General features: G+C 41.4%; 2 protein-coding genes and 1 long non-coding RNA gene across 5 annotated transcripts in view; 1 reads left to right on the top strand and 2 right to left on the bottom strand.

The window, feature by feature from the left end:
- Positions 1 to 1,809, bottom strand: part of MRRF (mitochondrial ribosome recycling factor) — a 53,503-nt gene extending 51,694 nt beyond the window's left edge. The window contains exon 1 of one of the 2 annotated variants that reach the window (XM_045517580.2): positions 1,670 to 1,809. The gene's annotated coding sequence lies outside the window, so the exon portion shown is untranslated. The remainder of the gene's footprint in view (positions 1 to 1,669) is intronic. The other variant, XM_010956185.3, reaches the window with a different exon arrangement.
- RBM18 (RNA binding motif protein 18) lies at positions 1,746 to 21,206 on the top strand. Of its 2 annotated transcripts, XM_010956183.3 has the most exons (6): positions 1,746 to 1,884; positions 4,544 to 4,672; positions 10,846 to 10,972; positions 13,970 to 14,056; positions 15,722 to 15,807; positions 19,180 to 21,206. In XM_010956183.3, the coding sequence occupies exons 2-6, from the start codon at positions 4,560 to 4,562 to the stop codon at positions 19,337 to 19,339; spliced, it is 573 nt and encodes a 190-aa protein (XP_010954485.1). In that variant the 5' UTR covers positions 1,746 to 1,884; positions 4,544 to 4,559; the 3' UTR covers positions 19,340 to 21,206. The 2 variants fall into 2 exon arrangements, with proteins under 2 accessions (XP_010954485.1, XP_045373538.1); XM_045517582.2 differs by lacking the exon at positions 4,544 to 4,672 and having other exon boundaries at positions 1,763 to 1,884.
- The window catches only part of LOC123617192 (uncharacterized), an 18,966-nt gene continuing 5,870 nt past the window's right edge, over positions 13,668 to 26,763 (bottom strand). The window contains exons 2-3 of the long non-coding RNA XR_006725326.2: positions 15,211 to 15,298; positions 13,668 to 14,748 (exon numbers count right to left, since the gene is read on the bottom strand). This is a non-coding gene — a long non-coding RNA (uncharacterized LOC123617192). The remainder of the gene's footprint in view (positions 14,749 to 15,210; positions 15,299 to 26,763) is intronic.

Raw genomic sequence — 26,763 nt, 5'->3', positions numbered from 1 at the left:
CATACAAGCCTTTGTTGTATATATAATACTTTCACATGGATTACCTTATTCCCACAATAACCAGGATTGTGATTACCACACACATTTTACAAAAAAGCAAACCAATCTTTCGTTTCCTTGAAAACTCTTCCTGTTCCAGAGCCTTCAAACATACTATTGAATCTGCTTGAAATGATCATCCCCCACTTCTTGAATAAATTATGTCACATCTTTCTTTCAGATTTCAGCTTAAGCATCACTTCCTCAGAGGATGCCTTCCTTGGCTGTTTCACTTAGTGCAAGAGGTCAAATGTCCTATCGCCCACTGTCACAATATCCTGTACTATTTCAAGGCACTTACTTTAACAATATCAATTAACTTTTGTGTAGTTATTTGATCATTGTCTAATGCCCTCCATAAGACTATCAGCACTACAAGGACTAACCTATGGTTGTCTTGTTCACAGCTGTATTCCCAGTCCCTAGCATAATCCTGAACATAGGAGACATTGAATAAATGTGATGAATACATGAGTTAAAGTCTAGAAAGATTAAGTCTTTCCACAAGGTCACAATGCTGGCACCAGAACTGAAATCTAAGCTTCAGACAGAAGGTCCTGGGCTCTACTTCCCAACACTACTTCCATTATCTCCTGGTTTGCTATATTTTCACTTAGAGATAACAGGGCAAGTTCTTCTCTAAATTCAGTGCCATGTGAAGGCATTTACAGTATCTAACTATCTGCAGGACCACTTCCCTGGCACAGCCTAAGGATGAGGCACTTTAACAGGTGGAGAACGGGTTTCTGCCTAAGAGCTAGGAGGTCTGGATTCCAATGCTCCTTCCCTCATCACTCCTTGCCAACCATCCTTTTCAGTTTCATAACTACCTTTATAGATTCCTAACTACCCTGTATTTAAAAAGCATCTGTGGAAACTCTGCCACTGACTTGAGACTTGTAGCAAGTCATTTCTTCATAGTCTTGTTTCCTCAACTGTAAAAGGTCAGACCAGGTTTTCACTCTTTCCAAGTATAAAGCTCTCCAAGATTCTGAGAATGCAATAGAGCACGGTGAAAGGAAAAAGGTATCAAACTTACAGAAGGCCTGGGAAAGAGCACTTTGTAGGTATGTGACCTTAGATAGGTCAAACTCTCTGGGCCTCAGTCTCTTCTGTAGTTGACAATACTATTTGTCAGAGTTACCAGGAAGACCGAATGAGACAGGGGCTGCAGAAGCACTTTGTAAACAGAGAGGGGCTATTGAAATGACAACAGAGTAATGGCTAAAAGTTGAAGCTTTGGAATTTGAGCGCCATCATTCACGAGCCGCGTGACCCTGATGAAGTTATTTCTCCGAGCTTCCGGGGATAAAAATACCTACTCCCATGGCATCGTTCCGAAGATTAAATGTTCCTGCCAGGCAGCGGGCTACTAAACAGCAGCTACTATTTGACAAGCCCCGCCTCCCATCCTGGAAGTTCCTAGCTGAAGCGATGAGCCCCGCCCCCACCCCGTGAGACTCGCTCTGATCCACAGGCCCCGCCCCCAGCCATAAAGGTCAAGCCGGATTTCAACGGAACGCATCGGGGACAGTGTTCAAACCCTCTAAAATCCCCTAGAGGTCCCTGAATAGAGGTCTCTGGCACCCGGACCCCGCGCGCGCCTCGAGGCTCTGCCGAGGCCACTCACCAGCTAGCTCCCAGGGTACTAGCAAAAGACTCGCGAGACGGCGGCGGCGCGGGCGGCGTGACGTCACGGGGCGGCGTGGCGGCGCAGGCGTAGTGCGTCACGGGCGGCCTGGCAGCTGGCGGCTTTGAGGTGGACGCATCTAGAGGGCCGTCGGAACGCGGAGTGGGGACCTGCTTTGGGGGCATGAGCCGAGGGAACGACGCCGGGGTCACAAGGTGAGTCCGGCCGCGACGCCCGCCTGCACCTTAGCGCCAGCCCCTCAAGGGGCTCCCAGAGGAGGCTGCCCTTGCGAGACAGCTTCTCAGGCCCCGCCCCGGATTGTCCCGCCGCTGGCCCGGAAATAACAATCCTAGTAATAACCCATCGCATCTGGGAATTCGCGGCCAGGAATCGGGAAGCTGGGATTCCAGGCTTGACCCCACCGTTACTGTTAGCTTGTGGGAACAAGCACATTTGCTTCTCTGCACTTCAGTTACCCTAAATAACTGTTCCTGGTTTCCAGGGTCGTTGAAGCTTAGCTAGGGGAGTAGGCGTTTTGTGAACTCTGAATCTAAGGATTTGTCGCCATTGCAGACCCAAAGGATTTTGATGGCCGTATGCCTTCTTGATCTTTTATTACACTTTACCTTTCCTCAAAAAACGCCCTGCTAAGCTGTCACATGTATTGTCATATTTAAGCCTCATAACAACCCTTAAGGTAGGGATAATTATGCCCATTATAAGAAGCAAGAAGAAACAGGCTCCCAGTGTTGAGGTGGCCTGCTTCATTGATTAATTCGGTGATGTTGAGCGCCATCCAGGAGCCAGGCAGGGATAGAATCATGATCAAAATAGGCAAGGCCCTGCCCTCTAGTAGCTTACATTCTAGTGAGGGAAACAGAAGATAAAACAGTATATAACGCATTGAGTTAGTCTTATATGGAAATAAAAAGGTGACTGATAGACTAACAAGATTCTCTACCCTAAAAGGGAAAGCTTTTCTGAGAATAGGGCACATAAGGGGGAGATCATGACTTGGTAAAGACACAATAACTGGGTGCAAAAGCCATAATTTCAGTGCATATCCTTTGGCTCCATAGTCTGCATTCTTCCTGCTAAAAATGATACCCTCGTGTGTTATTAAGTACCTGTTGGTATTATTGCCGGTTTTAGACACGAGAAAATCAGGAGTTTCTGTCATTCAAGTCTCATCTCTAATGTCTTTTTTAGAGGTCCCCCTTCCCTACTAACTCTAAAGTAGTCCAACCCCAGTCTCCTTGTCAGTAGCCTTGCTTAACTGTTTGCAGCACTTATCACACATTACATTTTGTTGTTTATTTTGCTTTTGTTTTGTCCTGCCCCTCTTCCAAATATAAGCGTCCAGAGGGCAGAGACCTTGTTTGTTCACTGCCCTGTCCCCAGTACCTCGACAATGCCTGGAAAATAGAGGCTCTATAAAAATTTTTTGAATGAATGATCTGGGAGAAAGTAGGAGGAAAGGAAAGCAGGGAGAAGACAAAACGTTTCTCCTTCCCAGTTCCCACAGCTGGGATTCTGTTTATGCCTGTTTCACCTTTCTCCCAGGAAGTAGGATTAAGAGCTGTGGCTTATTCGTTTCTCTATTTTCAGCACATAGCCCTGGGTTTAGCAGTTAGGAGTTGCTTGTCACCCATTATGGAACAGATTGAATATGTGAGTGAGAGAGGAAGAATACCTTCATGTGTGGGGATAGTAAACACATGACAATTTAACAGTTATCTCGGGGCTACTGTGTGCCAGACCGTATAGTCTGTGCTGAGGTGAATAAGAGATGATGGCAGTGTTCGTTATACTTCAGCTGTTATTAACACACAGTTCCCACAGTACTGATCTCGGAGCACGTCTGCTTTTATAGCGCACATGTTTTCTCCGGCAGGGAGTTCTGAACCTGCCAGCTTCCCAGCCCTTTTATCTTTTCTTTCTCTACCACATTATGCATTAAAGCTTTATTTTACATCTGTTGTCTCATTTTTGGTCTTCTCAGCAACTCTTAAGTTATAAGCAGGGCAAGGTTTATTATGTAGAGATGAGGAAACAGAAGCTTGAAAGTGACTTCAAGTGGAAATGCCAAAATTTGGAACCAGGCCTTCTGACCACAAGGTTTTTGCTCTTTCGATTACTGTCTGCGCCATAACCCTCATCCTCCTTTTTTGGCTGTGAGAAGAGACATTTCAGGAACTAAGGCTGATAATCATTTAAGCAAAAATTAATCAAATGCTTCTAAGATGCCATGAATTGTTCTTAATGCTTTTGGTGTATTAACTCAGTGAATCTGCACGTCTCTTAATTGTCCCCATTTTACAAATGAGGAAACTGAGGAACAGAGTGGTTAAGTAATTTGCCAAAGGTTACACAGCTAGTAAATGGAGCTAGAATAACTAAGGAGAAAGTTAGTCTTTTCTTTCCAGTGTCTCCCAAAGTATTAAACATAATAATAACTAATTGGTTACTTACTGTTGTTCTTCCCCACCCATACCATTAAGTGTCATTAAGACTTGCTTTCTGGTGGTTTCCAAGGCATATTTTGGGTCACAGTTGTTGAGCTGGAGTATCATGTAGTTAATAGAGACTTTGGCCTCCTGCCCAGTCAGTCTGTGGCTTTAGAAGAGGAAAACTAGTTTCTACACGCAAAACCACGCCCCTTTCACCTTAAATGGAAGCCTTTGCTCTCTGGCTGCCAGAGGAGCTGTCCCAAGGGAACTGGAGCTGGGGCCCTGCTTGTGACATAACTGAGGCCTTTGAAGGACTGCCCAGGGCATGCTCTCTTTGAATAAATGTTTGTTGAATTGAATTTGAAGTCTCATGTTCACACAGTGTTGCTCCTCTCCTGCCTGAATGTTTACATTTCCTTTAAAGTATTTCATAGAGATTGATGGAAGCAGAAACCAAAACTCTTCCCCTGGAGAATGCATCTATCCTTTCAGAGGGTTCCCTACAGGAAGGGCACCGGTTATGGATTGGCAACCTGGACCCCAAAATCACAGAGTAAGTCTAAGGTGTTTTCGTTCATGACCTACAAAATTGGATGATGGTGGTAGTGATGTTCAGGAGAATTTTCAAGGGATGTAGGATATACTTTGGCCCTTTTATTTGTTTTAATTATCTTTGAAGGGAATGTGATGTTGTTTTAGCCTTTTATCTTGTCATTTTTCTTACATTTGGACTCTTGTACTGCAAAGACACAGACTTGGATAACCTTTAAATCATATACTTCTTATACTGCTTTTTCCTGCTTGCCAAGGTGTTCTTTTATTTTCAACTAGTTTGAATCCTTGTACCCAGTGACTAGGAAATTATTTTCTGGAACCAGCCATGGGCATACTTTTGTTCCCTAAAATGAAGGAACAAGCAGAAGAAGTCTCAATACCTTCACAAAAAGGCAGAGAGGTACCAGTTGACTCTAATTCATGTTAATCAGCCGTGGAACTACAGAAAATCAGAAGGGATCTTAGAGATCATCTAAGTCCCTTTGGTTTTCAGTTATTCATTAAATTATTTGAATGCCTACTGTGTACCAAGTGCCATGCTAAGCAGTTTTCAAACTTTCTAAATTGGAGGAACCTTGTCCTAAAGTAATCAGAACCTATATATAAAATGAAAGTTCAGAGTTGCTCTGATCAAAGGAGGGAACGGGGTGCACCCTGTGCCTTTTGGCAACAGGCACCCTTTCTTTCGCAGTCATTTATAGGGCTCTGACATATTCCAGCTGTTTTATCCTACAGTAGAGGCGATGGAGGCCCAAGAGATGGAAGTGCCTTGCCCGTTGCCACAAACTAATTGAATTGTCTTGATTCCCCATTGGCGGACATTATATTGGAAAGAAATTTCTTAGCAGAGAGAATTGAGAGGTTTTTCCTTCCCCCAATCGTTCAGTAGGGGTAAGTGGTGGTTGGTGGCAGGATAGTAAAGGGTGAGTGTATTGAGCTGTATGGGGTCAGTGCTTAAAGCCAGCATGGGGTGTATCATCAGTCCTAGAAGGCACTGCCTTTGGAATCGTGTTAAAGGCAAGGGGAGAGGAGACAAAGGAGTCTGCTTGTTTGAATCTGGGATGAAAGCAAGTGTTTGAAAGGGTTGGGATTACAAGAGGGGAAAAGAGATATAAACTAGTATGTCAGGATCATGGCAGAAAGTTTAGTCCCTTAAACCTGCTCAAGCTCAAATTGGCTAAGTGTAGCTATCATTGGATCCCTCTAGAAATTATGATGGTATTTAAGATGTGTTGCCCTCTAATTATGTTATTGTGGTCACGAGGGTCCTGAATATAGACCGTGGATTTATTTTGGCTCTCTTTATGCTTATGGCTTTGAGGTTGACTGTGTGAACCTGCCCAAGCTCTCAGTTAATGAGGGAATTAAACGGAGGACCTGTTTCCATCATCTAAAACCCAGGCTGTGAGAGGATGCTCCCAAGAGTGGTTTCCATTCCCACCTCTGCTTGTCTGAATGGAAATGTGGAGCATGGAAACAATGTTCATTGTTTTGGCTGCAGTTCCCTGTAATGATACTCTTGTTCTAATTGTATCCTGCTGCTTGACAGGAAGGTTCAAATGGGTATCTGCCACCTCAGTTTATGTCTTACGTTGGAGTATATGACTGTTTTCTTTAGTAAGAGCATTAATAGGAACATTGACTCAAAAACTTTCCCACCGATATCTCTGCTTTTTTTATATCAGGCCGAAGGTGGACATCAAGTATTAAACCTGATCAGGGCCTTGCGGGCTCTACCTGTGAATTCCCACCTCTGTCTCACCGGAGATCATTTCTACTGTTTTCTTCTATGGATTCCTTATTTTAAAACATTTTTGTGATTAAACAAACTGATTTATTAAATTTCTTTTTAAAGACATAACTGCCAGTCATATATAGCTTATGGTTAGCATGAAATGCTTAGTGTTACCTCATTTAATTTATTTAATTACAAGAAAGAAACCAAACATTGTAGTAAGATAGGTCTTATCTTGTAGAAATATGTGGTTTTCTTCCAAGTTTTTGAAGTGCGTAAACTTTCAGATCCTGTTCCTCTCAAGGTAGGTAATGATGGACTTAGATTAATTATTAAAATACAGTCATTCCCAAACATTGAAGGATTACATGATGAAACTTATGTGAACATGTGGTACCTGGCTTGTCGTCTAATCTCAGAATATATTATTTGAATCCAAATCTCTAAACTTCTTATGACTCTTAACAGAAGTTTGCAGAGTACCCTCCAGTTTGCATAATTAAACTGTTAGCCCCCACCAGTCTCGGCTGGTTCCTGCCGTTTCCCTTCAGCAGACCCTTATCTCTCTCTCCTACACAGGTCCCTCCTCTTTCCCATTCCTCTTCCTGATCTCTTTTATAAAATGAATTGAATGCCCCTCCTGCACAAATGTTGTCTCTCTTCTTGTAGAAGACAAGTGATAGTGTATATTCACTGTCATGAGTGGTTACAGGGGTATGTAAAACAGCGGCAGTTAAAAGAAACTTTTCAATTTTTCAAAGTTTATTTTGTAATTAGTTCTAGTCATCCTTTGTGTGTGTTCCTATTGGTTATTAATCTGAGTTTTGTTCAGGTTATAGTAGGGTGTCTCTTAGCCTCTTTTCAACAGAATATGCGTTGCTAACCAACTACCTGGCACTCTTGATATTCTGTTCACTTTGTAGTTGCAATACTGACCATTTCAGGGCCATGTTACATGCCAGAAATATTTGTACAACTAATAGATCTTAGAGATTTGGATTTAAGGGAATGATGACATGCTTTTATTTATGGAGATAACAGATTCCAAACCTGTGTTCTTTCTACTGTACTCTGATTCCTCTCAACTACATTATACCTCATAATTCTTACCTATAAAGTGAGAATGTTCAACTGAATGATCTGAAAATGTCTTCTATGTCTAATATTGCTTTAGTTCCTCTTATTTAAGCTTGCAACAACCTTGTGAGGTAAGTGGAACAGATATTACCTGTTTTATAAGTAAAGAAGAGTTAAGTAAGTTGATGCAGTTTTACTGAAGTAGTTGATGACTGGACCAATTTCCCACTGCCTAATTTAATTTGGTGCTTTTTGCACAAATATTATAACAGTCCATATAACTGAACAGTCATAACCTGAAGTATCTTATTTTAAAAAAAATTTTTTTTTTTTGGAAATGCCCTTGTGATGGAGACTTTCAAGGACACACTAGAATGCAAGGGAGAGTAAATGCGTGAGCATGTGAGGAAAAAGTGTTTCCCCCTGAGGATGCCCCTAAGTCTCTCTCAGCCCATTCCTTATTTTTACTTTGTGACCCATGCTTCTTCTCATGCCTTGGTTTCCATGAAACAGCCTTCACTGTTTGCTTACTTAAATTTGAAACAGAATAAGACCATTTAATAACATATAGGGAATATACACAAAGACCCACTACATAATAATTTCTGTAAGTTTATAAGGAAAATTTTCTCTAGAACAAATTGTGCATTAAAAAAAAACCTTTAATGAATGTCATTTAATCAGCTTCCCACTCCCTACAACATCAAATTAAAATTCCCTCACTCAGCACACATCTTTCCCCACCTGTCCCTACTCTCTTCTGATGAATCTGTCTCTTTTCATGTTTATGTCTTTGCTCAAGGCATTCACTGACCACCACCACCTTCCCCACACAGTTGGTCCCCTCCATCTGTGTGCTTCTGTACACTCCTCTATCTGCAAGCTTCACACTGTTTTAGAATTGTTTGTTTACATATCTCTCTCCTCTAACCAGGATGTCAGGTCTTTGAAGACAGACCTAGTTGTATTCCTCTGGATAGTCCAAGTGCCTAATACAATTCTTGACACATCGTAGGTCTCTATCTTAACATTTGTATAGATTAATTAACTCTGTGCCATTGGACAGGAAGGCCGTTTTAAAGACCCCTTACAGAAAACACTGATTACGTTGCAGAGATACGTATGGGACTGGTGTGCTAATTCTCCAGCTCCTGAAGGACCCACGTTTCATTAAGTGAGGCAAGGCTCTGATGAGTAGGGAGCTCGCCCGTACTTCAGCAGCAGATGAAAAGTGCTTGCAGATGTGAGAGCGAGATTCTTCAGGCTTCTTTCACTATCTAAGCTTGCAGCCCCCATCTCCAGGAAGCAAAATAGTAAACATTTCATTCCTTTTGTTTCGGTGTTCCGATAATTTCAAGAAATTATCAAACAAGAAAAGAAGTTCTGGAGAAGTTGAAAGACACAGACCTAAGCAGATGTTCCTGGAATCTTAAGGTCGCACTTTTCGGGCAGAACACATTTGTTAGCTTTTCAAAGAATAATCTGTCGGCGTTTTGTTTTGTTTTTTTTCCCTGAGTAAATTAAAATTCATTTCCTAGGAAATGCCGATCTCCTTACCTTCCTGCTATTAAGCAGAATGGAGCTAATGAAAAGATGACCAGCCCACAGAGCCCTTAGTTTGCTTTTTAAAAAACAGGTTTGACCCACCATTCACGGCAACTGGTGCAGCGTTAAGGTTTGAATAGGTATAGTTAAGTGGAAGATGCAGCTGTGAATTAAAGACCCTGAGAGAGATGCTTCTCTTCCATCTGCCTGTGCATTTGAGAGACTCACCCTTGCTGTAAGCCTGTTCAAAAAAATCAAGTGAAACCAGAAATGTGCACTTTAGGTGTCTCCCTTTTCCCTGGAGAATCGCCTCCTACATTCTCACTAGCAGTTGAGGTATTGTGATGGGAATTGAGAATTTGGAAACTAGAGGATTACAGTTGTTTTCTTCAGAACAGGTCTAAAGACTAGGTTGATATCCACACTATGCCTTGGGATCCTTGCATCTTGCCTCAGTGTAAGACCTGTATTATGTCTTCCTTGCTCCACTGTGTCAGGCACCTGATCCAGGATAATGGTTGATGTGCATTAGTCTCAAATTTAGTGTAGCTTATGATCCATTTTATATCTTTCTGCCTCCCAAAGGGGATTCTTACTCAAGAATAAAATCTTGATGCGTTTCTCCTAGAAAACAATGTGAATATAAATGTGGCTATAACGACAGCTTTACTGACTCCCTGTGGGGTAGAATTCCCAGTAATAACAGATTTAGCATGTGGGCTGATACCTTTTTAGTATCACAGGGACAGCATTGTTTAGAGAAAGCCTTGACTCCATTTGAATAGCGCAGAGGATGCCAGGAGGAAGGCCAAAGGAAAAGGAAACGGGAGAGCTGTTGGTTTGTCTCACCCTTACATCAGATGACAGGAAGTCGGAATTGAGATTGGCCACAGCAACCTGTTAAGGCCACATCTGTTTGAATAACTTAAGAGCTCTGTAGAAACCAAGTAAGTTTTAGAGAGAGGAATCCAAGAAGAGGGTGAGGGGCAGAGTGGCAAGTAGGAGCTTTGGGTGAACCTCCTGCCGTGTGTAAATGTCTTCCGTGGTGTCTGTCTTCTTTATTGGACCACGCTCCAGAGCATAGATCATGTCAAAGCAACTGAGGCTGGCTGGTTACCCGCAGCTGGATGATTTTTAGGACTGGCCGGGTTCCCCTGCCCCAGTGAGACCAGCCTCAATCACGTTGTCCTGAGGTTCTGTCACATCGGGGATGGACACTCCCAAGCACTTAAGGAAGTGCCACTAGCTGTGGTTTTTTGGCTTTTGGCAGTTTCTCCCAAGTGCAATTTGGGGCTAATGATTAACTATGAAACCTAACAGGGAAGTCTTCCAGGCTTGTTCTTTTCTGTTTGTGTGAATGTATGTGTGTTTGTTACTCTGTTTATTTTTGAGATAGGATTGTCTTTGACTTTTGGAGTGTGGGTGTGTGTTTCTGATGGAGTTGCAGTTATTCACAAATACTATTTCACTGCCAAGGAATTAAAAATAAATAAATCGACACTATTTTTGAGCTTTTCTGCAAAAGAAAAACAAATGGTGCTGTGGGGCAGACAGCTGTTTGTTAGGTGTGGTTTTTTGTTTGGTATTTTTGTGCTGGACAGACGCATAGCCATGACAATTCTAGTTCCCATTCCAAATAGAGGCAAACAACTCTCTTTGCCAGATAAACTAACACAACAGTTTGGAGGAAGGCAGGGGGCGGGGGTGTGAGATTTTATCCCTGGGATAAATTATCTCCTGCTTTTATCTCACAGTTCTTGCTGAGTGGCCAACAGAATTCCCAGAGGGTCTCATGGGCTGTTCTTTCTCCTCAGATACCATCTCCTCAAGCTCCTGCAGAAGTTTGGCACAGTGAAGCAGTTTGACTTCCTCTTCCACAAGTCAGGTGCCTTGGAGGGACAGCCTCGCGGGTACTGTTTCGTTAACTTTGAAACTAAGCAGGTAATTGAACTTCTCCCCCTTTCACAGTGCTTACACTCTCATAGTTATTTGTGCGTCTCTCTTGACTACTAGAATAGGAGTTCCTTGTGGGCAGGAGCCACGTCTGATTCATCTCTGTGTGCCTTGCTCTGAGTCCTAAAAGTGATCCTCAGTAAACGAATTAGTGAACAGCTTACAGAATCTTCGTCCCACCCACCCCAGGCTGGCTGGCTAAGGCGGTCGGCTGACCTACTTTCTTGACCAAATGCTTTGGGATGCCCACATTAAGCACGTGGACATCCTCCTCCCTGTTCTGTTTTGTTTGTTCCTTTAGCGGCAGGCCTTCTTTTCTTTCAGTAGTTTTGCCCCGTGGTGCAGAAGCCCTCCCTGTCTGTGGTTAGCCACCCACAAACTCTTTTATTTTGATTTCTTAAAAACGTACCCTTCTTCTCAATGTATCAGAATAAGTGCGGACAAATTTGAATAAAAATGGAGAAAGAGAACGGCCAGCTTCAACCATGATACCTCCATGTATCTTGTATTAAAATTTAGTCCTTGGAGTGGACATACCTTGATAAGGGAAATGAATTTTAATGTTATTAAATATAGAGATACTGTTTATAGCTCAATAGCTTTATTAGTCATGTGTGGGAACAGTGCCTCATTATTGTTTTATTAATAATTGTATTTGGGTGTTTTTCTTATTGTAAAAGTGATACATGTTTCTTGCAGATGAAAATGTAGATAAGTAACTTCATTTACCAGCTTAACACCCAGAAATAATCACTGTTTTTAATGTTTGGTTATGTGCCTTTCTAGTCTCTGCTTCCTTCTTCACATTCACACACACATACACACATGTGCAGCTTGTAACAGACAAACAGAATCATATTCTGTTTACCACTCAGAGCAAATTAAAATTTTTTCTGTCATCTAATACACATCAGGATAACAGTCTCTATCATACTGTGGTCTCACTGATGTAGCTATAGATATATGTACAAATTCATTGATGTATCTCTAGTATACACTTGTTATTTAGTTTAAAAGCTAATCAGTGTAATCTGTGATGACAGCATAAAATTTCATCATATGAGCATATGAAAAGTTATTTGACTCGTCTCCAATTGTTAGCTGTTAAGGTTGTCCACAGTGATTCACAAGTGTAAACAGTACAGTAATGAACATCTTTTTAGCGCTAACTATGTGCATATTTACTACATTCGTGGAAACGAAGTGGTGTCAACAAAGGCCGTGCGTATTTTTTCTTAACATGACTGCCAAATTGCCTTCAAAAAATGATGTATCAGTATGTTCTGAAACTATGTGAGAGTGTCATTTGTCCTTACTAGTGCTGGGGATTTTTTTTTAATTTCCTCTTATTTTTGCAGATATGATAGGCAATAAGTGATACATTGTTGTTCTAATTGTTCAGTTTTTGTTTTGTTTTTAGAGAAAACAAAATGAAAGAATGCCCTATATAGTTAGCATTTTAAAGTACTTTATTCTTCTCTAATGATAGAGTGTGATGAGGATATTTACAGACAACTAAAATCATTGGTCATGTTGAGGGTAGCTGTTGGTTTAAAAACACTGAACTAGAAGTCACAAACCTTAGCTTGGATTTCTGGCTCTTTAATTTATTAACTTTGGGCAAATCAAGCCTCTTAACTTCTGGCCTCAGTTTTCATCTAAAAATGGGGATTAAAAACACACACCCTCCACCCTCCTTCCTTATAGGAAGTTGAGAGAACAGGTGAGGGTACATGTGAAAACACATTTGGCATTTAATAATACTGTTGAATACATGAATTTTGAAACAAGTTGCAGAAATAGGAAATTATTTTTTAAAACATTTTATCACCTGCTGGCATCTTAACAACTGCTGATGCTACAGAATTAAAGAGAGTGTCATGTGAATTCTAACTCACTAAATGAAACTAAAAGAAGAATAAAACATCTCACCTATCCCTCAGCTTTGTGTGCCATAGTGAAGCAAGATGCCGGTGACAAGCACTTATCTCACAGTGGGGTCTCAGGTATTTGTTGAATGTCATGAGACCCAGAGGACCAGGAGAAGTACTAGTAAAAGCAGACTGGAATGCCTGCTAGTCTTACACTGAGGCCTCAGACTCTCCTTGTTCCTCTTCCTGTTCCTTAAGGGCTTCTTCACTCCCAGTAAACGTGGGTTACACTTGGCCGTATGCCTCACGGATACAAATGGAGCGGAGAAGGTTTGGCAGGATGGAAAAGTACAGCCAGGCTTCCTGGGAATGTCCTAGAGTGCCAATTATCCAGCTTCAGGAATTCCTTTCAACCTTGCTGCTCCTATATCTGATGGGGAAAGGGTCAGGGAACTTCTGGCTCTGAAAACCAGGTGCACAGATTGGCTCACACACATACCTTGCTCATAGTCTCTTTGACTCACTCCTGCTTTTTCCGGCCTGGTTTCCTTCACTCCCATATCCTTTGAAGCCGTGACTGTTTCTCACTTTAGATTCAGGGGGGATAAGTGCTAGTCCAGGATATAGTTTCAGAATCCCCAGGAGGAGTACAGTTTCTTCACATACTAGGTGCCACTCTAACTAACAGAAGTGTGTAGAAAAGTGTCACCTAATAGGAACAAAATTGTTACCTGACATTGGTTGAGTGCTTACCGTATGCTCCATGCTTTCTGCCTGTGCTCTTTGACTTCTCACGGTAGCCACTGAGGACCAAGTAGTCATATCCATATTTTACAGGTGAAAAAGGCTAATAACCCAGAGAGATTAAGTGACTGCCAAATATTAACACTGCCAGTAAGTGACAGAGCCAGGATTTGAATATTCGTTTGACTGCGTTTACAAAAACTCATACCCTCTTTGTTATTCTGCTTTTTTAAAATTGTAAATGCTTCGCCACTTGTTTACCAAAAGCATTTAGAAATTCAACCATCAAAGCCAGTGAGGCCCTGTGAGAACCCATACAGCTAGTCAGCCATTTAAAATTTTGACTAACCTCAGTCCCTGTCCTGAACAGGAAGCAGAACAAGCCATCCAGTGTCTCAATGGCAAGCTGGCTCTGTCCAAGAAGCTGGTGGTGCGATGGGCTCACGCTCAAGTGAAGGTAAGTCTGACGGGCTGGAAAGACAGCATAGCTCACCCTAAACGAGTCTTCTGAAGGACAGTTGTCCATTACCCGTTTGCATCCCAGCCTCTGCACATCTGGAGCGGCCATACTCTGGTCTCCTGCTTGTACGTACCATGTGTGTTGCCAGATTTTTCTTCTGAGAAACATCTCAGGAGGGATTAAGTTCCTTCGTTGTTTCTCTCCACATACCCGCAGATTCTGTTTCTGATTGATTTTTCCATGTGGCTGATGTGTATACTCAGACCCCTATTATTTTTTTAGTGGGGGTTGTTCTTTGGAGGAAAAAAATGTATTTATTTTTAAAATTAGTTGCTTTAGGCATTATTAGACTCTTCCCAGCCTCTCAATTCTGTGGAGAGTTTGAATTGTTTATTCTAAATGCTTGAGAAATGGGTAGTTTGTAAGAATGCTGAAAGCACTGGCATTTCCTCACTCCCGAGATTTTGAGAGTTATTTGTAGTGTCTTTATTGACTCCAAGGTCCGAGCAGTAGCAAACTGTCATTTTCATCTCCAGTTGTTCTATTGGGAAAATACACTGGAAAAGCTACACCCGTGAAAAAAAAAAAAGTGGGATTCTGTTACTGCCAGCACAGGTGAAGTTACGTGCAGTGGAACAATTCCCAAAGTTGATTCTCTTTCTCCTGCAGTGTGGTCTTGACAGGCCTGTCTGCAAAAAGATTTGTGGCAATTAAAATGAAAGCCTCAATCTGTAGCTAGATAAGCATGACTTTTGATCAGAGACTCTACCCAACAAGCTTCCCAGTAACGAGTCACAGTAATTAAACATTTGAGTTCAGTGTCCAAGCTAAAAAACACAGCTCAGACACTTTGGGTCTTTGAGCCTTCTCAATTTCTAGGACACATTGCCTTAAAAATAGAAACAACAAGAATTACCAAATACTTTTTTTACTCAAAAGAAAATCAAGTCTCATTTGCCAAGCTGGCTGTCATTTTCTCATTCTGCATCTCATTGAAAAGAGGCGCAAGAGAAATAAACCATCCTTCGTTCTGTCTTTCATTTGAGAATCTCTGTGCCCTGCGGTTCTCTTCTCCTACAAGTCTTTTTGACCAGAGGCTCCTGATTGCTCTTTAAAATTGTGTTTACTTTTTTAAAGAAGTATATAATTACCTGACATCAAATAAACTACTCTTTTACCAGAGAATGTTTCCTGGATCAGTGGCTGAAAGCTGTTGTTTCTTTTCTTCTCCACTTAGACCTGTAAAGAGTTGTACATTATGGTTGATAATTTGCAGAAATCTAGCAAAATTTTACATTGCTTTGCGCAGAGCAAAATCAATATTGGAAGAGGTGATATGTGACAGAGTAAGAATGTTAAGAGGGCAATCCTGCTGTGTATTTGTGCCATCTGCAAGTAGAAAGGTTGAATTTCTTTTCCTACCAAATAAGGAGGATTAATGGCTAGATGAGAAACCACTTCTAAACTTCTTTTTCAAAGTTTATAACTTTTAGGCCAAAACTATCTGGACTTTTGCATTAATTCTGAGTATAAAGCAGTCCTAAGATTGTCTAGAAATAATCTAACAATAACACAGATGGGGTTGGGGTTTCTGAACACATGTGCCACAGTAAAGGGCTGGTTTCTGCCCAAGTGAGTAATTTGCCTTTTTCTTACTTTCAGAGGTACGACCATAACAAGAATGATAAGATCCTTCCAATTAGTCTGGAGCCGTCCTCAAGCACTGAGCCGACTCAGTCTAACCTAAGGTAAGATGGTGTCCTGTAGGAGGACACAAAGCAGTCTGCAAGAGCTTGAGCCATTTCTTCATTCTAACCTCCATTCATGCTCTAGTAAACCTTGCACTCTTAATGTAGAGTAGAATCTACTAGCTTTTGACATGTTGAGAGATGTGTTCTGGTAATCTCCAGAATGTATACATTTCACCTCCTCCTGTACCCACCAGAGCACAGAATTCATACCTCCTCCCCATTTACAGAATTCATAACACTCAAAAAAGGCTAGGTGTACTTACCATGTACCAGCTATTACACTTGGCACTGGGAATGCAAAGGTATATCACAGTCCTTGCCCTGAAAACAGGCATTTTAATAAGGCCTTGGTAATCTTCAGCATTTGTCATTATACACTAATTTCTCCCCAACAAAATTTATACAGAATTTGAGTTTGCAGCACTTTAAATTTATGTACCATTTCAACGACTATTAACAGTTTTGGTTCTGGTACTACAAATTGTAAATTACGTCTTTGCAGTTAATTCAAAACAGAAAGAATTGAGGGTTGGGAAGAGAAAGGGGAAGTTAAGTAGATGGATGAGCCGAAGTAGAGGGTTTGTTTTTTTTTAGCACTGTAGCCTGGGGAAGAAACGTGAGCAATAGCAATAGCCAGGATTTATTGGGCTTACTATGAAACAGGCTCTGTGCTAAATACTTTACACGCCATTATGACATTCAATTATAGTAATTCTGGCAAAAGTACTATTATAGTCATTTTACATATGAGGAAACAAGTTTAGAGAGGTAAAACATCTTGGCCAAGATCACGCAGGTAACAAATTGCAGAGTCCAGATTCAAAGCCAGGTCTACCGGACTTCAAAATTAGTCTTTCAGTTACTGCTTCAGAGAAACTCCAGGCTGTAAATACAGGAATACAGTTCTGAAGCCTGTTCCAGGGGAGAGGAAGAAGGTATGTGAAAGAGCGTCAGTGTTTTATAAGGATCAGAAGTCAACACTCATCGTGAAGTCAGGAAAGCGATGCCTATTTGGATAGAGGGCCAAACCGGAGAAAAACAAATAACCTTTCTTGTGTATTATCTGAACCAAACAAAACGGATTTGCAAGCATCTCATTAAACCGCAGGGGAAGGTGATCCTGAAAAGTTTTCAGGACTGATAAAATTGGTAAATTAAAATTAATTTTATAGTTACTAATTTGTTTAATACTGTTGATATTTCTTAATTTTGTGCTGATTTAGTTTGTACTCTTCCCCCCCCCAATTTTTTAAAAAATTATTATGACTTTTATGGATTCACTAGGAACTTATTTCAGCTATCTTATTTTCTCCATAATATTGGGCCTCCTTAACCACAGATTAGTTTTTCATGGAGGTTTTCATAAATCCAGCTCGTGTTGGGAAGGGGTGACTGCATTGTGCTTGGTGATCTCCATGTTAACAGTGAACATGTCTTCAGTGTCTTATTTTCAGTGTTTGCTCTTTTCACTAGATAACCTAGCCTAGTGTTTTCCATTTATTTTTCAATCAGAGAACCTCGGCTCATAACTTTCTGTTAATATCTACCTACCTATCTATCTATCTATCTATTTATTTATTTTTATTCTGGGGGAGGTAATTAGGCTATTTATTTTAATGGAGGTACTGGGGATTGAACCCAGGACCTTGTGCACGCTAGACACATGTTCTACCGCTGAGCTACATCTATGCTTAATTAGAGAAGTTTTTTTTCCCCTATGACTTATATGGAATGAATGGCTTGTTGTTAATTTTCCATTAATGGAAAAGGTGCTGGAATGCATCTCAGTAATGCCTCAGGGTTCTTTTTTATTGCAACTTAGTTTTTAATTTTACATTGCCTGTGTAATGTTAGGAATATGTGCACATGTATGCCTTTTGAAAATCTTTAAAAGGCCATGTATATGTTTCTTCCCAAGCCTCTCTCCCTAACTGTAGATCATTGACAGCATCAAGAATTGAAAATAAAGTGAGCTGTGGGCCAAAAAATACTCTGCCTGAGTGCTTTGTATTCTGGTCCGGGGTCGGTAGTGACCTTGATGCAAAGGGAATTCCTCACCCCTTCTGCAGTGTCTCCTCACCCCTTCTGTCTAATACAGGCTGCTCAGCTCCCAGTCTAACAAAGGGAAAAAGCAAGGGCTTTGATGATAGACAAGCTGGGCTTGAATCCCGGCTCCGCGGTTTGCAAGCTGTGTGACCCTTGGGTGAATCGCTACCTCTCTGCTTTTGTTTATCTATAAAACATAGATGATAACCCTTGCAATATCATTGCAAGGATTAGAAACGATGTAAGTAAAGTCCTGGGCACACTGCCTGGCCCATTGTAAGCGCTCTGGAAATGACAGTAAAAAGGGACTTCATAGGATTTCCAGAATGTTTTTTCTATTATTCAGTGATTCAGAAGGTGGTCCAGTGTAATAGTTCATAGCAGGGGCTCCAGAGTCCAGTTTTATTCAAATCTCAACTCTACCATTTGCTAGTAACACTGGGCAAGTTAACCTTTCTTTCTGTGCCTCGTTTTCTTCATCTACAAAATGAGGGATGAGCCTATATGGATTATTTTTTCCAATTTTTTTTGTTGTGGTAAAATATACGTAACATAGCATTTACCATCTTAGCCATTTTTAAGTGTACCGTTCACTGGTATTAAGCGCATGCGTAGTTTTGTATGACCATTGCCACTATCCGTCTCCACAATTCTTTGCCTCTGCTGAAACTCTATACCTGTTAAACAGTAGCTCCCCATTCTCACTTCCCCCAAGCCCCTGCCAATCACTGTTCCGCTTTCTCTCTCTGATGCTGACGACTTCAGGTACCTTGTGTCAGTGGAGTCATACAGTGTTTGTCTATTTGAGACTGGCTTGTTTCATAAGACAAGGTCCCCCAGGTTCATCCATGTTGTAGTGTGTGGACAGAGCACATTTTGCTTAGCCATTCATGCTCTAATGGACACTCGGGTTACTTACACATTTTATCAATTGTGAATTAATGCTTCCATGAACGTGGGTGTACAGATACCTCTCCTAGACTCTGCTTTCAATTTCTACACGAATTATTTTGAGTACCTACCATCTGCCAAGCCTTAAAGTGCTGAAAGTGTTGGTGTCAGAGGTTTAAATGTAGCAACACGCGAAATACTCCTAATGGTATCATACAGTAAAAACTTAATAGATGGTTCAGACTTGATCTCTTTCCTAAAATGACAACATTAATTATTTTTGTGTGTGTTTTCTATGAAACGTTTTCGTGTTTGTGTTTGAGTATCTGGTTGCTTCTCTGATACGCACAAGCGGCACAATGAAGGTGAAATACGCAGGGGTCCTCTCCGTGTACCCAGGCCCACTCTCATCCTCTGCTGTCCTTTTCCTAGCGTCACTGCCAAGATAAAAGCCATTGAAGCAAAGCTGAAAATGATGGCGGAAAATCCTGATGCAGAGTATCCAGCAGCGCCTGTTTATTCCTACTTCAAGCCACCAGACAAAAAAAGGACTACTCCTTACTCTAGAACAGCCTGGAAGTCCCGAAGATGATGTTCATGAATTCCCGTAACAGCAGAAGCAAATTGGTCTCCACACCTGAAATCCTCTGCCTTTGTACTTTGTCGATGTGAATGGTACTATCCAGCAGAGCACAATCACATGTTAAGAGTTTGGTCACATGACATTTTTGGATGTTCTTATGGATGTTTCTTCCCTGAAGTATGTGTGGAATTGAGCATCATCCAGAATAAATAGGATTGTATCCAAAACTGTGATCTGAACACTGGGATGCTCTAGTTGGCTGGTTTGTTTGGATTTGTAACTCTAGAAACATCATATAGTGTGCCAGAGAGAAAGGCAAACATAAAACTGTTGTTATTTAAATCAGGAAACTTAATTTATTAATATCCATCTTAAAAAAAAAAACATTTTTCTGTGCTCAACTCTCTTTACAACATAAAGAAAAAGTAAAAGACAGGGAGGGAAGTGAGAGATTTTGAATCATGTTCAGAACTGTTGTTCCAAAATTTTCAATGGAAGTCCCTCCAACTGGACTAAAAAGAAAAAAGTTCTTGGCAAAAAGAGCTGGTTCTTTGAGCAAATGTTGTGGTAATCTGTTTGAGAATTATGCTTATTGTTTCAAAAATCCCAATTAGGGAAACATGGTGTATATCTTAAAATCATTTGCGTCGACAAAACTGTAGACTGAAATTTAGCATTTTATACCACAACAGGAGTTCTGTTTGGAAATCCAACTTTTATTCTGTCTGATCATTTTTTTTAAATCTAAATAATCCTGCCTTCTATAATACCAAATGTCATTGTTAATGTGGGGCTTTTAAAATTGCATTTATTGCATGAGATTGTTTTTAATAGCATGAGAATGTTCTATTTGGAATTGTATCATGGTTAATCTAAATAGAAAAGCAAATTTTCTTTGAAAACTTAAACATTGCTATATTGATCTCTGTCAAACATATTATTTATTAATAAGTGTGTAGGGGTCTGAGTAGAAGAAATTGAATTGTCTTGTCGGGGGTGAGGTGGGGACGTGCGTGGACACAGAAAACCAATGGAGCAGGCACTGCTCTGGCACCAAGACTATAGTGACTTCATGCTTTTTGTAGTTTTTAAAAGCTTGGGAGACTGCATGACTTTAAGACAATTCTTCATTTGTAGAACATATTTCTCCCCAGGTTCTTTTTTTTTTTTTTTTTTTGCCACTTTGAGCATTTTAAATAGAACAATAGAGAAATAAAAATAAATCAACAGATTTGGGAGTATGCTTCTGTCAGGAGTCTCGGTCGTCTTGGTGCCAGGTTGATGGACTGTTTCACTGGGCAGCACCATTGCTGCTTTACCAGGTAAATCACTGTATTACCCACGGTGTCACTCGTAGTGATTACAGGCTGTCTACCATCATTGTTCCTAGCGAGAGGAAACTTCATTATAGGAACTTGTCATCCTATGAGCATACATGAATTTAAGACACTTGAACCAAAACTTTAACATAATGAGGTTTCAGAATTCACAGAACTGGGTCAGAGAAATTCTTACCACCTTTCCCAAGCAGAACTTTTCAGGTATCTTTAAAAGGTGAATACTTTCTGTATTTGTTAGCTCTAAAATGCAAGTAACTCTCCTTCCACCTCGGGGATAGTTCAGGGAGGTGGAAGCATTATCTCATTTTTCTGGTGACTTCTTAGAGCATACAATTCACCATTTTATCCTGAAGTCCTCAAAGGGTTATTGTGGAGTAGGACTGACTTAATGCAAAATAATCTATTTTTAATAGGAACTTAGAAAATATCTGGAGTTGTTTCCTTTAGAAACCAGAACTATTTATTTGTATTTAAAGCAGTGTTTATTATTTGTACCAGTTCTTATTCCTCTGTGTGAATAAATGCAAGACAGTGTCTGTGGTTGTGTCTTCTCTCATCCATCCCCTGCTGTAAAGACTGCAGCTCCCTGGGAGGCTCGTTTCCCTTGGGTCCATGGGTCCCAGCGGGGTGCTGTTTCCAAGTGCCTTCCCTGCAGAAGGCTCTGGCTAGAGGTGTCCTCAGAGGCAGTTCTCTCCACCCTTCATGCCTGCCTACTTCTGTTGTTAGAGATGAGAAAAGAGATTGGCTGTTCTCACTGTAACTCTTAACTATTTGGAAAGAAGTTGTTTTTGGAAGTCCCCTAAAGTTTCAGAATGCATTTAGTCCCTGTTTTAAAGTAGAGGTTTCAAAAGAATAAATATATCTGTCATAAATATGCTGAAAGCAGTTTGGTGAAAGGTTTGTAAAATATAAATGCTAATTTGGTCAACTCTGCTACGAAGTTATCTATACTTTAAAATTATTTGTGGGTTTACTGTTCAGCTAAAATGAAGTCACTTTTGATTTATACAAGAGCGAAGAGGGAAATATTTAGGAGAGAGGTATGAACTACTTAATCTCAGCTTCTGTTTTATCAAATGCAAAACATAACCCTAACCAGTTGATTCTCAGTATTGGGGAAATGAATCACATGAGGAAAGATTTTTCAAAGCATGTCAAAAATCAACAGCAAAAGTTTCTTAAAACCAAGTATTCTAGAGCTTTCCCTTGTCTATTATAGTATGTACAGTTAATTTCTGTATCACCAAATGTATCTGTGGTTTTTAATACTGCTATACAAAGAATAGGATTCATTCTTGCCTTCAAAATTAATGTTAAATATTTCCTGTATGTAATGATTATGTTCCTAAAATATGATTTGATTCCATCAGATTTATCCTTGATTTCTATTTTTCTCTTCAGCTCCTTCTACCCTTCAACAAATCCTGTCAACTCTACCTTCAAAATACATCTTGGATCCAACCACTTCTCACCACCTTCAACACTACCATTTTTGTTCAAACCATCCTTCTCTCTTGCCTGAACTATTGCAGTACATTCCGAACTATCTCTGTGCCTCCTTAGAGTCAATTTCCCACACAGTAGCCAAAGCAGTCCTTTCCAAATCTGAGCATGCCAGTGGCTTTCCATCACACCAAGGCCCTAAATGAACCTGTCCCTGACTGCCCGTCTCACCCTGTAGCCTGTTACCCGCCAGCCACACTGGCCTTGCTCTTCCTTTACTACAGGGAGCTCCTACCATGAGGCTTTCACATGGGCTGTTCACAGAGCCCACTCCCTCACTTGTTCATGTCTCTGTTCCGTGGTCGGTCCCTTTCTAAAATCATAGTCCTGTCACTTCCTAACCCTTGTCCCCTTCTTCATTTTCTAAATAGCAATTATCATTACCCAACATAGTATACAAAATTACTCCCTCTCTCTTTTTATATCAGATCGTAAGTTCCATGGGAGCAGGAACGTCTATTCACTATTATATCCCCAACATTTGAAGCAATGCCAGGTATGTAATAGATGCTTAATAAATGTTTGTTGATAGAATCAGAATCATGGTACTCAAGGACTGAAGGGCCTTGAGAGGATATCCCACGTGGCCCCCTCATTGTCCAGACGGGAAAAAAAAAAAACAGAAACCCGGAGAGAGAGAGTGACTTGGCCAGGATCACGCAGTTAATGGGAGAGCATGAGGTAGAATCCTAATCCGGTGGTGTTGCGTCACCAAACTGGCTTGTGCCTCTGTACGGCCCACCAAGCTAAGAAGGGTTTTTGCATTTTCAAATGGCTGAGGAAAAAGTCAAGAATACTGTTCTGTGTCACATGAAAATTAGATGAATTTTGAATTTCAGTGTCCATAAATAAATCTGTATTGGAACATAGCCACGTCTACTCATTTACATATCGTCCATGGCTATTTTCCCACTACAATTACAGAGTTGAGTAGTGCAACAAAGACTATGGCTCACAAAGCCTAAAATATTTACCATCTGGCCCTTCACGGAAAAGATTTGCCAGCCCCAGCTCTAAACTACATTCCATTCGTGAAAATGTCTTTCTAAACCTTTGTGGTGTCAACAGTTTCGGTGTTAAAAGCAAAGAATAAAAAAAAAAAAAAAAAAAAAAAAAAAGCACAGAGGCGATAGAATGGTGTGCAGTGAGTGCTGTCAGCTTCCTTATCACGTCTCTGGCCTCCCCTACATCTTTTGGGATGGAGAATTGGCTCTCCAAGCCTAGCAGCATTGCTGTACTGAAAAAAACTGTACAAGTGCAGACTAAATTTCCTCCTTGGATGTGGGAGAAAACCGGCCCAGAGAGCTTTGCCGTTAGGTGTGCCTGAGTTAGACTTCTGGCCCCAGTCGTGTGAGCAGGTTAGTCGGGACTCTGTTCAAATGACAGAAACCCTACTCCAACTACCTTCTGGTAGGACATTTATTGGCTCATGTAACTAAAAAGTGCAGGTGTTCAAATGATATGGTCAGGGATCTGTCTATCTCTTGATTGTGTCTTCCTCTGGGTTGGTTTCATTCTCAGGCAGGCTCTCCTTCATGGTCTCTGGAGAGAGAACTGAATCCCAGGTGAAAAAAGACAGACCTGTCAGAATTTATCCCAGGACATCTTCTTTCCTCTGCTTTCAGTCTTACTTGGCTAGGATTACTGATCACACAGAATGGCATTTTTATTTTTGATCTGCCCTGTGACCTTTCTCAGGTAGAAATAGAATTTAAAATTCAGCCTTAAAAAACATTAAGTTTTCCTCTTCTGAAAACACGGCCTCTCCTCATTGAAAGAAAAGCTTGCTGGCGGGTGACCCCATCAGAAGGAACGTTGTTCGTTCCTCCATCTGCACATGCCAGGCGTGGAAGGTCTAAAGAGAATGAAGCATGGTCCCCGTACGCTTCGTGTAAAGGAAAGATTTGGGAGCTGCAGGAGCGCAGAAGATGGGCACTTAACCAAGCTGGAAACGGAGGTGAGGACATAGATGACTTCCCAGAGCAAGCAACACCTGACTGAGTGCCGAAGGATGTTTAAACACAAGCCAGGAGAAAGGTTTAAGAAAACTATTGGAGGAAGAAAAAAGAGCAAAGCCAGGTGAAGTGATCATGACAGCTGATCATAAGGGCTAAGACACTTCCAGATACCTGTACCCACAGGATAAGCCAGGTGTGTGAGGCCTTCTGCAGTGCGCCCCAATACACATTCTCCCCCTACCAATGAACCTGCTTGTACACCCCAAGCACAATGCAACCTCCCAGCCCCCCGAATCCTTGTACAAGCTGTTCCTTCCACCTGGAAAGTCCCTTCCATGCAGCTCCACCCCATTCATCTAACACATCTCACCACCCCGCCTCAAGGCAGTAAACTGCCTCCCTGCTTCCTAAATACCTGGTTCTGCTTTAGCATTTATCACTATATATTTTTTTTTAAAAATGTATAATATAAAAAAATGATTCTTATTGAAAAATAGATGAGCCTCGGGGACAAGCTGTTTCCCCCTGAAATTGGAAAGTAAACAAATCAACTCTACTCCTTCATGTGGAGTTAATCCTGGGTGCCGGGAAGTTTCAGCTCCCTTGGTTACAACTGCCCTCTCTGCACTGACGTCTCTTCTTTCTCCACTTCCAGCCTCTCTTCTGAGCTCCAGACCTGTATGTTCTGTTCACTCCTGGGCCCCTCCACCTGGACATTCCCCTGGTACTCTGAACCAAAATTGAGCTCATTACTCCCCCTGGCCCCTCACCAGTTGCTCCTGTGTTCCATGTCTTTGGGAACAGCATAATGTTTATAAGAAATAAGTTAAAAATTAGAGAACTATAAGTTATCTTTGACACTTTCCTTCCCCCTACTCCTCACATCCAGTCTCCTACATAATCAACCTTTTATATTAAAATTATATATGATGTTATTTAGAATCATGTATTATATATATTATATGTATGATCCTATATAATATCATGTACAGCTTAAATATGTAAAGATTATTTAGGAAACTGGATGTGTTATAATTACAAATGTATGTAACATGTGATCATATATAGCATAATGAAGTGACATACAATAATTAACTTTTCATTATATTCCTTCTTTCCATCCTTCTTGTCCCTGAAGCTGCCACATCACCTCTCCCTTAGATTATTGCAATATCTTCAGGACTCAGTGAAGGACTCATCCCCCTCAAATCTATCCTCAAACCCCTGCTTAGCATGCTATACAAGGCTTATCCCAGCCTAGCTATTTTTAAGATTTATCCATCCTCTGCTGGAAAAAGATTATTAGTAAGAGAGATATATTTCAGACAGTGTGGTCAGGGCAGAATTCCCTGAGGAGGAGACATCTAGCCCCTTGAGGACAGCCTGGTTAGCTAGTGCCCCCTCTGCCCCCATTATACCCTCTTCTTACAGATGACAATGGCACTTAGCGACTGAGTGCTTACGGGATGCCAGGCCAGTGCCAAGCTCTCAACTTAGAGATGCATGTTGGTCTCCTGGAATCATCGCAACACTTGTAAATGGGCTGTTAATGCCTATTTGGTGGTTGAGGAAACTAAGGCTCGTAGAGTTTGTCGCCCACCTTAGGTCCTATAACCAGTCTGTAATAGAGTCAGGTATTCACTCAGGCTACCCAGCTCCAAACCCAGACTCCCTAACTATCATACCATGTTGCATCTACAGAGACAGGATGCTGCTTCCTGTAGAACTGGTGGCTCATAGACCCAGAGCTTTCAGGAAGAATCCCAGCTCCTCAACACAATGCTCAGCCTTCCATGATCTGGCTCCTACCTACCTCCTCAGCTTCATCTCCCAACATGGCCCCAGCAGACCATTAACTGGACACCCACCCTCCATCCTGATCCAACTCCTCAGTCCTAGCCTGCCTCAGACTTACTCATCCCTTAGGACTCCACTGAAAGATCACTTCCTTTAGGACACCTTTCCCAATACCTGCCCCACAAGCCAGGTTAAATGCTCCCCCCCCCACTTGCTTCTCTAGCCCCTCTGCTCCCCAGTGTGTAGCACCTGTCACTACACTGCAAATGCTGGCTCTTTCTCTCCCCATAGACTGGGCTCCTCACAGTTTACTCTGCTTCCTGTGCCTCATCTGGAGGCTGGTTTGGAGTAAGTGCCTCATTAAAGTCTGCTGACTTGAATTTACACGGTGAACATCAGAGCTGGAAGAGGCCCCAACGACTTCGTGATCATAGCTACTTGCATTTGCAATATACTTTGAAGTCTAAAAAACCATTCCACACTGATTATCTCATTTTCTCCTCTGAGGTTGAGACTATCCCCATAGTTTAGGAAGCCGAGGTGCAGATAAGTGACTTTTCCAAGTTCACCCAGCCAGAAAGTGGCTGGGCTGGGATTTGACCTCAGGTCTATCTGAATCCAAGGCTAGCACTGTCTCCATCACTTCCACAATCATCTGATTCAAATAACACACACATTTCACCAATGAGGATGCTGAGGCCACGAAAGTTAAATTGCTTGCCTAGGGTCATGTGGTCCATACCCCCATTCTGTGCTCTTTCCTCTACTCAAACAGGAAATGCCCAGCAAGGTGACAAGGTGAGGAGAGGATCCTGAGCCAGGGAGGGCAGTGCTG

Source organism: Camelus bactrianus, chromosome 4, assembly GCF_048773025.1.
Source record: "Camelus bactrianus isolate YW-2024 breed Bactrian camel chromosome 4, ASM4877302v1, whole genome shotgun sequence".
Classification (NCBI taxonomy): Eukaryota; Metazoa; Chordata; class Mammalia; order Artiodactyla; family Camelidae; genus Camelus; species Camelus bactrianus.
Note: the sequence above shows the minus strand (reverse complement) of the source record. Positions and strands in the feature narration are given on the sequence as shown.